General features: G+C 37.7%; 1 protein-coding gene across 4 annotated transcripts in view; it reads right to left on the reverse strand.

Annotated features, from left to right (window-relative positions):
* Positions 1-12,932, reverse strand: part of LOC117299224 — a 59,413-nt gene that overhangs the window by 45,851 nt on the left and 630 nt on the right. The window contains exon 2 of one of the 4 annotated variants that reach the window (XM_033782688.1): positions 3,333-3,447. Coding sequence is in view for 2 of the 4 variants with exons in the window: in XM_033782685.1 (XP_033638576.1) it covers positions 1,891-1,914 (24 nt within the window). In the remaining 2 variants the exon portion in view is untranslated. The other 3 variants (XM_033782687.1, XM_033782686.1, XM_033782685.1) reach the window with 3 other exon arrangements.

The raw sequence follows: 12,932 nt of genomic DNA on the forward strand, positions 1-12,932 counted from the left end.
ATCCCTTCTAGGTCAAGTGTCTGGTACTGCAGAGGGGACCATAGCCTAACAATACTGTGGGGAAAATATTTGGACATTTTCTGGAAAACACACTTCAATGTACATGGAAATGTGAAAGCATGTCAATTGGTGTCATAGGGTGTACACGTACCACAAGAAAACAGGACAATGGCAAAGAGTGGTTTTACAAACGTCCCTGTTTACTATTCTATAGAGGAAGTGGAGGAGATAATGTTGTGAAAACTCATACATCTTCCTATTGTTCTAAATGTTGGGTTACAACAAATGGTGACATTGACCAGCAATAACAAGAAGTGGCTTACCTGAAGGTTTATCCTGTTTACATTATACAGGTTAAAACCTTCACTAAAGCCTAGTCTTCCTGTTTTAATTTACATCCCAAACTGAGGCCAGCAAGTTACCAGTGGTCGATTTCACAAAGATAGTTCCAGGCCTGATACTTCACGGAGGCAACGAAGGCGATTGCCTCCATGCGATTGCCTCCATGCCCCCTGGTCATTGCCTTGGTGCCCTTGAAATGCTCATAGGGTGCCCTTTACCAAGAAGAAATTGCTTGGTGCTCTTGCCCTTTCAAAAACAAATGCCTGTAGTCTAATTTAGGACTAGTTGTAGGAGTTATTTAAAACTGAAGGCTAGTCCTAAGTTGAGGATAAGTAACAATCCTAACTTGAGATTAAGACTAGTCTTAACTCTTTTTAAAATCCACCCCTGGTCATCTACATTTTGTGCTGCTAGTTTCATTGCATTACAGGGAACCAGTTACAAATGGCCAGTCACATAAGTCACAGAAAATGTCTGTAACCATAACGACATGACTGACAAACAAACTTAAACATCAAGTCACTAGTCAAACTCAAGATGATCCTCACTTAACCAAGAAAAACCAAGACAAGTGCCTGCAAGTGCCAGCGAACATCAAGGAGAACTATCCCTTGAAATTCTTCGGGAATTTGTTTTTCGGCAGACAGATTTGTTTTCTTTGGTAGACAGATATTTGTCATTTGGCAGGCACCAGTCTGGCAGGTACAGAGTTATAATGGGAAGTAATCTACTGCACTAGCTTCCTATTCTATCTAATATAGAAAACAGACCCAAGGAAAGTTACAAAGCAGTAATGTAGGACTATTGTAACTCTAACCATAACCGGGCTCAACCACAGACCAAAACTGCAAGGACTGATGTAAGTCTAACCACAACCGGGCTCAACCACAGACCAAAACTGCAAGGACTGATGTAAGTCTAACCACAACCGGGCTGGACCACAGAACAAAACTGCAAGGACTAATGTACAACTCTAGCGACAAGAGGAGAGTTTGACTACAGAAGAAAAAAGCTGCAATGCAAGAACTGAAGTAACTTTATATAAAAACAACAGAAATTTACACCCCATAAATAAACAGAATTTAATATCAGGAAAATTATCAAATTTCCAAACAATTACAAGGAAATGTAGTCTGCTTTTAAGTGACAACAAGATTAACAATACAGGGCAATCTCAGTGTTCTGCTTTAGAATGGCATTGGCAAAGGTTGTGGGTTGGAGTCCCAACCCAGTAATATGCCTGTGGTTTTGTTATTTCATGGAACTTGTGAAGTACTGTATACAAAGCTTTATCAGTATGGGTTAAACCAAATCCAAAGCTTACATTACATACGTAGGTCACCCTAGCCTTTTTCAGACTATGTATGGTGGACACTATAGATAGGAGTTCCCTGTTTAGTGTGGGTGTGTACAGACAAATCAGCCAAACCCTATCCACCATATCTCAGAATGGCCTATATGGTTGGTAAAGTTAGCAGTTTACAATCAGTGATTTTGTTTTTCAATACAAAACAGTTTCAACTTATGATGTGACCTTTAGAAGCTTACCTTCCGAACAGTGTACCTGTACATAGTACCACCATACAGCAATAACTTTCTCTACGATTAGAGTGAGCAAGGACTACTTACCCCTTTGAAAGCTTCCATACCATAACACCACCTCAAGACTTTGCTTTCAAAGTACCAAGGATGACCTTGCCCATTGAAAAGACACTGATTCAAACACAGTCCACAAGAACACCAACAACACTAGACAAGGGTGCACAGCCCGGGACCAGACAGGGGGGGGGGGGGGCTTGTTCTGCCAAGTTACAGGTGTATTATAATCACTTGTTGTATGACGAAGGTGACTATTGATTTACAATAAGACCACATAACTGCATTTGAGGGTTTGTAAGGGTAGGGCTTTGGAATTGAAGATTAGAATATGAATCCATCGCACAGTAAGCGGGTCATCAAAAGCAAATACACGGATCAAAAGAAGTCTGCCACTTAAGGCCTCTGGGTCTGAAACCTTTTGTACTGTGTTTTCACAATAAACATTGTCAAATTAAAAAAGAAAAAAATAGGGATAATTGAAGATTTATTCTTATGGTACAATGAGTAAATGAGCTTGGCTCAGGTGTCATGATAAGTCAACACAGCCAATTATTTATTTATTTAAGTATTTAATTATTTAGGCGTATTTATTTGCTTATAAAAATGCCTGACAAAACAATGTCGGGCCTAAAATTAACCACTGCTCTAGAATTGCGAAGGTCGTGGGTTTGAATCCCATCCGAGTAATATCCTGTGTTTTTTTCACAGAACTCAGGAAGTACTAAGTACACAGTGCTTACGCACATTGTTGTAAGGGTTAAACCAAAACAACATTCATTGTTTAATAGCTTCCTTGTTCATAATGTACAACGTAGAACAACTTTAACAGGCCAATTTTATCAGGTCACGCCCTGAACCCTTTTATGCTAGAGAGAATGAAAGCATTTATTATACTTTATAACATTGTTTACTGCCATAAACCCCCAAGCAAGGTCCTTTGGAATCAACAGGTTGGTATGATGTAACGGGTATCCCAATATAAAATAGTTAACAAATCAATGGTCAGCCACAGCAGAAAACTCAAATTTACAATCCCATAGAGTCATTGAAATGTTTGATAGTGTCTTTGAATTTTACTTTCACATGGTTGCTGTATAGGACTTTGATCTTTTTAGTTGGGTGCAGTCAATGTCGGCCAGCTGATAACATCATCAATATGTTAGGGCGCCCTCTTGTGTTTAGCACTTTCTCATTCTTTATGTGGAGTCTTGAATTAAAGTGTTGATGCTGATTGTGGGTCTTGTTGTTGATGTTACTTGAAGTTACAGAATAACCTTACATGCAAACCTCAACATCTGCAGGCCTCATATAGTGTAGACATGGGACTCAACTTTACATTGGGGGACGGCTAAGTCCAAATAATATTTACATAAACTAAAACACATACCTATACGAAAAGGACAGGAACTGAAGGAAGTTTGTAAGCTGATCACTCTGTAGTAAAATAAACTTCAACAATCTTCAGACTTTTTCTCTGGAATGGTCTCTGACAGTCAACTGTGGTTTCTGTAGAAAATAAAATGCAAGAAGAACTTTATAATTATGGCCACAAACTCACTCTACAAGGTGGTCACTATACAAAGGTTGCACCAATGAAAACAACCCTTTGATGTACGATTTTGACAGTCTGATTCTTGACACTCCTGTCAGACCCTTAGGTGGCCACTATACATAGGGTGTCTGTTTCTAACCAATCCATTATGTTTACCATGATGATATCCCCTAATGGTTTATATTCAACTCTTGACTTCCTCTCCAATGTGTCAATGTCTCTCAGGTAAACACAGGATGCATCCTCCCTAGCACTAAACATTTTGATTATATACAGAGGTCAGGTTCAAATACTAATCATTATTCACATAAATTAAATGTCTTTCTTTGGGTAAAACATCGCCAACATAAGGGGCCCTATCAGACATCAATTGATAACTTCCCAGTGTTCCAAAAAGGTTTTCAAACTCAAGTCAACCACGGTTCCTCCAAGGGTATGCACTTCATTAAAGTACACCTTGTAGTTAGTCATTGGTCTTGGGTCTTGAGTGTTGTCTGGAAGTAATAAAGTAGCCCTATTTCAGGCCTGTATGGAAATGTTTTTGAAAGGGCAAGGGCACCAAGGCATTTTCTCCTTGGTAAAGGACATCCCTAGAGGGAATTGGAAATTTCTACCGTAGCATTTTAAAAGGGCACCAAGGCATTAACCAGGGGGCGCGGAGGCAATCGCCTTTGTTGCCTCCATGAAGGATCAGGCCTTTCTAAACTTAGAATCTATTTCACAAGCTATTTTTGCAGAAACGAAGTGTTAACATTTTTGTTTCTAAATTGGAATCATACTATGTTTGGAGAAAGCCATCTAGAACAGTTTGGAATGCGCTTGGATAGTACATGTACTGTAAATATTGTTAAAAGTATGTCCTGCATTCAAATAGCTCATGAGGAAATCATCTTGTCCTCAGTGGCATTGTCACAAATTACCCCCTCCCTCCTTCACAGGACCCCATGGGTAGGGGTACGTGTTTGCCCTTAGGTAGAAACCAATATGTAGATCTTCTTAATCAAATAACCAGAACAACAATCTCTGTGCTGCTAATTTACACCACTACTTCCTAGTCTTAGTCTCAACATGGAGGTAGGTCTCAGTTACCAACCAACCCATGCTTCCTAAATCCCTTACAGGCATTTATTCCTGAAATAGAGCAGGAAATTATTATAGTGTGTTTAGGGCTTTCAACACCATACCTGGTCCTATCTACATCATGTGTGCTTGTTCACCCGGTAATCATGATTGAAAGTGTTAACCTACTTCTAGAACAAACCCCCCCCTTCCACTTACAAATAAATTTGTCTTTGATGACAAGCTAGTGTTACTGTTAAGAGACAAGTTAGACTTGTGGACAAGTCGTTAAATGTATGTCGCGGTGATAGCGTTCCGGTAATTCCGACTCTCTCCGCGATTCCCGTGACACTGATGATATTCTCGCGAGACTGCTGGCCCCTGCACCTATTGTTTTCGCGCTGTGCAGTCGTCGAGAGCCAGCAGCTTCGCACGAGAGCAGTATTTGATTGCCGACACCTGAATCATTCGTGGTGGTGGCAAAATACATTCAGAATGCATTTTGCCACCACCACGACTCAATTATCATTGAGACATACATTAACGACTTGTCCACAAGTCTAGAGACAAGTACGATCAGTATGTGTGGAAATAAATTATTGTAATGGTTGAAATGGTATGTAATGGATACTCTTAAAACTCATGTGATAGTCTATAAAACCCATGTAAAACAGAATATGCTGGTATGGTATTGTGATGTGGCATTTTGTTTTAATCTTTTCAAAAAACATAATATATTCGTCCTTGACTTTTTAAGCATAGAGTGATTCTGAGTGAATAAAATTAAAATGTGCTTTTACTTTTGCTTGTAAACCACATTTAAATCAGTCCGATTAATTTGACACCAAGTAATGTCCATTGAACATCATTCACTTAAAAAATACCCTTTTATCTTGTAGTATCTGGTAAGCAGTAAGACATTTGTTTGAATTTGAAAATACAAACTTCATACCATTATTTACCAACAATCCAGATGAATTTATTTCATGAGTATCTGGGATTGTACCCAGGGCCAGGAGTGTGCCAAGACTGTGTTTTAGGAAAGTATAATCCAAACTTCATTTCAGCTTAAGAGGGTGTAAAGCACTTGATGTTGAAATTATAGAAATCCCACACAGAATTCTTGAAGGGTAAAAACAATTCTGAATTAAGATAAAAGTCTGCAATTTCACATCCTTTTTTTCTGAACCAAGCTAAAGTCATAAAAAATTGACTGTCTTCTTCCCATAGGGACATGAACTGCTGTTAGTGCCCTCCTGGGGTTTTGGGATAGAGGTTGAACAATGACTCATCCTTCAACCCCTACTTAAGTTTTCCTCCCTATTAACATTTCAAGTGCTTATGTTCCTGGATGTTGAACCAGACAAAGTAGTTGGTGTTGAAGTACAAACATAACCCGATACAAGAGGTTTTACATTTGCGTACATTACTGTCATGTTGTATAGGTGATGATGTGACGTCAGAAGAGTAACTTAAGATCTGTAGAGGTATACATCTAAAGTTATAAGGCTACTTCATGGCTGATGGCTTTGTAGAGGTCAGAGCCATAGCCAGTAATGTTTTATATCATGTCTACAGCTAGTATTGTTGACAAGTTGATGTTTTGTTGTTATTTAGACATTTTTAAGACTTGTTGACAATTGAGCTCAATTTTGGAGAGCCCTGTGCTGGCAATCTCCCTATTTATTTTTGACTATTGCTCAATCAGCAGTCATACAACAGTAAAGTCAGGGATAACGCCCAGTTTATGACACAAGCCGGGAAGCAGCACTTTAAAAGGGGGATGCAACTATTATTTAGTATCAAGAAAATTGATTGCTCATAGTCATAATTAAACCCTGTTTCACAAAAATAAAAACAACAAACATCTGTCTGTTTACAGCAAATACACTTATTACCGGACAGTTGATTTAAAAAAAAAACTAGATTCATGAACCATTATGATAATCAACATGTCTCTTCTTTAAAGCCTTTGACGATTTCAACTAGGATTTCAGTTTTTCTTTCAGACCGAAGCAAAATAATCTTCCTTGCATGATAAGAATTGTACCCAGATGAAAAGAAGAAAAATGTTAAGCCACTCTGTTTACTCTCATCTTTATTCTACTCAAACATTGCTAGATGATGAATCCAAGTTGTCTACTGACCCGACTCCTGAATGATTTACATATTTTTTTATAAGAATTGATGTGAATAACTGATGGAAACGGACAGGTACACTATGATACCTGTGAGTGAGTCATCCATGACTTTCAGCTGGATACTCTATAAAAGTGCCAGATCATGCATGCTTTATCTCAATTTATTCATACTACTACTCCTCTCACTTATTATAGGCTAAATTAAGCAATTTTGAAATATACATGAGCAAAACAGCTGTTCTTTTGTGGCAGAATTTACAAAAATAAATATATGATACAACAAGGACAGGCCTGTTGTTTTTCTGTAATTTGGGACTTCCGGGGTTGTAATCTTTACACAAATTTAAATTTGACTCAGAGATATTGAAATTTGATTTATTTTGAAGATTTATAAGATTGTTTTCGTTGATACAATAAATAAAAAGAGTAACAATATTTCACAATTTGTCTTTATTCTTCCTCACAGAACGTGTTTTTAAAAAAGAGAACTGTGATCAAAGTTGATGTGGTACAGGTTACTTTCGTTATATAACAAGGTCGATCGGACTGCCCAATAAGAGGACAGCCAAACAAGAAACATAAAGCACAAATGAGTTTTGGGGACATCCAAATGTACTTTTTATCTTAAGATTGCTCTTTAAAATGAAAGCCGACTGTATGTAGTCTACGATGTACATAAATGGGCATCCCTATAAAAGCGGTTATGTCAATTATTTGAAACTGTTTCTGTTAATTTCATTAAAAAGCAACGGGTTACAATGCCATGACTAACAAAATAAAAATGCAGTCTTGGTATGGAAATTCCCTGTCATTAGGGAATGGTGCTTGCCTAGTAGGGAACAAAATGCACTTTCCCAGACATTGAATAGCTTCGGGCAAAACCACAAACCTACTGCAGTAGGGCTGTGCATATTTGTAGGGTTGAAGGGGAAAATGTTCCTGGAAACCAAGTATGTCCTGTAGTCTACAGGAACAATCAAACCTTGATCAAACAAAATATCTATTAAAAAGGATTTTGTGTATTCAGTGTGGTGGGGTCACTTCTTGGAGTCTGTGAATTTCAAACGATTTTGTGTTCACTGTTTCTTTAAAAGCTTCAACAAATATATGACGTATTCATCTTTTGGTAATGTGATTTTGATGTATTCTGTTTGGAGAAAATATGTGCCTATTCAACTCTTTAATTGTAGGAAAGCTTTCATGATAAAATGTTTAAGGCCTAAATTAGGCGACACCAAATTGAAATAGTCAAGCAACCTTTTCTTTTATTCAAGGACTAAGGAAACAATTTATCTTCAGAAACCTCTAAACCTTGACGGCACTCCAAATTAAAGTCTCAAAGACCATGTCGCTCAATTAGATGACTCATACACATGTTTCAAATTCAATCGCAATTAAATTTATCCCTCTCATCTTGCGGTATCGCTGAAGCTGAGCAATGAAAGACAACCGCAAACTAATTAATCAACTCATTAAAGGGGGTCTAGAAATCCAAGATGCGCAGTGAATCTCGGGCCAAAGATGAACCACATTTTTGTCACCCCTTGAGATCTCTCTAGGACACTTTCTGATTATTTACTGCCCTAAATTATAAATAATTAATTTAGTCCAACTTAACAACGAGATCCATGTGGACTGTTTTTATTTATTTATCAGATCTATGAATGGAAATTGGGTAACTTCTCATTAACTCAAAACTGTAGTCCTCATTATCATCAATATTAGAATGAAAACAGAAGGAAGATTTGTCTCTTATCTGGTCCTTGGTCTAAGGCGTGTAAATGCATCAGATAGGGGCCTAATAAGTAGGTCAGGGAATAGTTTGAAAAATAACGTCAGAATTTCTACACCGAGCTAGAGTTCTCAACCCACCTCCCGAGCAGGGTTAGATGGTTAGAACACAGATTGAGCACTCTACTTGGATCAGTTCACCATGTTGAAATGTTGTAGTGTGAAAAGGTTAATCCAGACTGTAGAGCAAGCGCATTGTTTTCAATTAATCAGCCACACCAGAACCATTGCCTGAATGACTTTGATTACATGTTTCAGACGTTTTCAACACAAAGATCTTCTATAGTGTGAATGAAAAGGACTTTAGTCTGTGAGGGATTCAAGAGTAAGGAATTATGTTTTACAATAATCTGCAGGCCTGATATTCTAGACTTTATGGATGGAGGCAACGGAGGCGATTGCCTGCCCCCTAGTCATTGCCTTTGTGCCCTTGAAATGCTCCAATAGAAATGGTTTTTTCCTCATAGTGTGGTGCCCTTGTCCTTTCAAAAATGAAGCATACAGTCCTGGGTGTCTAGCGCTGGAACCACACTAGGCATGCTGGGCCCTTTCTATCAAGAATGCATTGTTTACAATTCATGAATAACTTGCACATCCCATAAAGTAAATAACCGACCATCTGCATACATGCTTGAATACTTGGCAATCATAACAACTTTGTTTACAATGCAAATGTAAGCACTCCACATATTGCAGGTATAGTGTACTGGCCTATGGGATCTGTGTTTTGACACAGTTACAATAGAGAAATACTGCATTCAGCGAGGCCATACAATTTATGATAACATGTCTGGCTCTTGATCTACAGTTTAATTAATTTTTTTACCTGACAAATTTACATTTTCATATGCTCCTCATTTGCTTTCATTCATTTGCTTTCAAAAACAATCTGAAACGTTTTGGTAAATTGGGCTTAAAGTTTTAGACAGACCCCTGAGGTAACACTTTTTTGTCGGAAGTGGGGTTTTTTCTCTTCTAAAATGGAACATTTTAAAACTAAATTGAAAGTATGTAGACCTACCCATGTCTTCAGTAAATGTTTGTATGTCAGAAGATTAACAGTAACACATCCCTTTCACAGAGTATGGGAAAAAATCCTACTTGCTTTATTGACATTCATGATAGTAAATTTACACACGTATCCTTACAATGTACCTGTACAAAGTACAGAAACCTTGAAGTGTAAATAATGCCCCCAAATTGTATACAAATAACATCTGATAAAAACTACACCCACCACTATCACATAAACCTGAAAGGGTAAAGTTCATGTGCCCCAATACTCTAGATTGTAATGGAAAATCGGCATGATTGAATTTTACAGGATAGGCTACGTGTAGCATTAGGTAGGCAGGTGGTTTGTCATGTAAAACTTCAAGTGAGTGTGGAGTCGTCTTGAAGACATTTCTGTATAAATGTGTAGTATTCTCAATACATTTGTCGATTGGAAATGATTGATTAATGAAGACAACATTTCACAACCTGATGTAGGCCCAGCCCTATAAACCCATTTCACAACCTGATGTAGGCCCAGCCCTATAAACCCATTTCACAACCTGATGTAGGCCCAGCCCTATATACCCATTTCACAACCTGATGTAGGCCCAGCCCTATATACCCATTTCACAACCTGATGTTCAATGTAGTAGGCCCAGTCCTACGTTTCCATGACATACTGGAGGGCAATGCCAACAGAGAGGAGAGCAAGACAAAAGTACCCATTTTATCCCAGTATTTTCCTGTACATTCCAAAGCTGATTCAGGATTGTTCTAACAAAAATAAATAAATCTGTGACCTTAAAAAATTACAGGGTCATTTGAAGTCGTTGGTATAAACTGCAACACTGGCAGGAGAGACAAGCTGGCGAGGAAAGTAAGGACAGAATTTTAAAACAAATTTCCCAATGACAACATTAGAGCCTATGGCTCTGCTTACTGCCAAAGTATTCTGTGTTTACTATCACCATCCACCACTTGCAGGGTAAACGCTGAATGTCTGCACCTAGCAAAGAATGCCTAGTATTGGAGTAGGCATACCCACTGACAAGAAATTCCTTGCTAACTGCATTCTTTAATTATGGTAAGCAGACTGTAGAGCCATCACTGAGAGCCATAAAATTTGGCGCGTTTCAATAAAAGAATCACCATCTACAGACTGTACATTACTTCAACACCGTGGTGTCTTCACAAGAAGGCCTAAAACAGAAGGTTTACATGCAATCTTACTCAGCTTTAAAGATAATTTGAACTTTATTTTCTGATGTCTGTTTTTAGAGCAGTGAGGGACCAGTCATCCGATCACCCCCCCCCCCCAAACCAGGACGTGTACAGGGAATGGGATGTGGTTGATTGCCTTCAGACTCATGACATTGTCTGGTGATTTCATTATTAAGATGAGATCATCACATAATAAGTAGGGCACAACCAAACTGGGAAAACCCAAAATGCCAACAACAAAGGAATTTAACAATACCAAACTAAAATTAATTTTTCACAATTTATTTTCATTGATTTTATAGAGGGCCTAGATCTACAGTATGTAATATTATCTAACGAGACAGGAATAACAGTAAGGTCCTACAGTAACCATGTACTGAAATGAAAGGGAATATTTATGTCAGTTTTATCTGAGCAGGATGTGTCTGATATTTTCACAGGGAATATTGAAACCCAAAACCTATTGTCAGTAAAAGGGAACTCGTACATTTTGTATTTACAATTATATGTGTCTTCAATTTTAGTATAGTCAACCAGCCAGTAATTACATCTCCAACATGCTAACCTCGTCCTAATTTATATTAAGATCAAGACTTTCTTTCTATTTATTTATTTATTATTTATTTCCCTTGTGATTATATTCAGCGTGTTTTACAAAATTCGAGAGTTGAGTTCTGTCAACATTTGGAGAATAAACATTTATAAACAAAAATACAATAGATTTGTCTCTGCAGAGAAGAAAACCCCCAACCGTCCATTGGGATATGACCATCTGTTTGAGTACAACGTAGGGAGACTGTGAGAGCTCAAGGAAACACTGTATGATGAGACATTGGACTCTCTACATAAAACATTGAAACAGGGACCCTGCTCTCTCTGAATGCCTAGACTGAAGGCCATGAGGGCTGACTCATCCCGAGGCCTTCACATCAAAGTAAACATCAAAATATTTAAAGGGAGAGCAACATCAGTTCTTTGAAATGGAGGTTTCATTTTCAGCGATAACTGTATAACATTATAATTAGCTAACTTAGGTATTTGTATGTCAGTGTCAGATTTAAAGCAAACTACACTAAAGTGTTGTTTTTTACATCAATAAAATCTCTATTTAATTGTTTTGCGACTGCCAAATCATCAACAATTATAGTTTCCTTGCAACCTTGCCTCCCAACCTAACTCGGAGACCTACATAAATGCATAGACAATTTTACCTATCTGACCCTTGCCCCCGTCCACCCCGCCCCCTTTGGTTTCAGTAGATTATCAACCATCCAAGGCCAACTTTCATAAAGCTGCTACTACGGTACTAAGCACAGAAACTTACTAAGTACAGGAAAGCAAACAGGTTACCAGCTCAAACTACCTTTGGTTTCTATATTTTTTGCTTAGCAAAGAAATTTGTCAAGCAGTAGGCTATTTTCTGTTTAACAGCTTTATGAAATTGTAGGCCTAAATCTTATTGACAATGTTATCAATGCTCTTAGTTTCATAACCATATTTCACTTTAATCCATCTACAGCATACCTCTTAATATCTCCGAGTTCAAGGCTTTGTAATGACGGACTTTGTACTGGAGTTATGATTGATAGTTTGGTATATCCCCAGACAGTGACTGACTCATCACTACATTCACTATTCACTCAGTGATTCCTAATTTCACCTTTTGCTGCCCCCCTCTCCTTACCCCCCCCCCCCCCCACAACCCACCTTCACAGCTCAAGGACAATGCCATTATGACGCACACAATTTATTTGGCAATACAACATATTGACACATTCTGCATAGTGAAACATTTGAAGAATGAAACAGTTCAGTCTTTGTATTGTAAATTGTGTACGTGTGATTCCATCAAACATTTCTGTATGAACAATTTCAAAATAATTAGATAAAAGCTGTTTTGAGTTGAGTGAGCAACTGATTGATAGATTTTGTTACTTCTATCATGTCTATTCTAACTAAATAGAATTGAAATTGTTCAGTGTGTACAGAGCAGACTGAAATAAAGTATAATTATTATTATTAGGCAAATTCTGATCACAACAAAGTATAAATCATAATGTTTAGGGGCCTACCTACTTCAGTTTTTTAACAAATAAAACGACAACATCTCGCTTTAACAAGTCTATTCAAGAAGCTTAAGATCAAACCTCAAAGAAGGAAAATAAAACAACCCCTAAATTGTTCTTGTTTTATTGGCCGAACTGTTTTATTTTAAAGTAATAAACTAACAA

Source organism: Asterias rubens, chromosome 14 (genome assembly GCF_902459465.1).
Source record: "Asterias rubens chromosome 14, eAstRub1.3, whole genome shotgun sequence".
Classification (NCBI taxonomy): Eukaryota; Metazoa; Echinodermata; class Asteroidea; order Forcipulatida; family Asteriidae; genus Asterias; species Asterias rubens.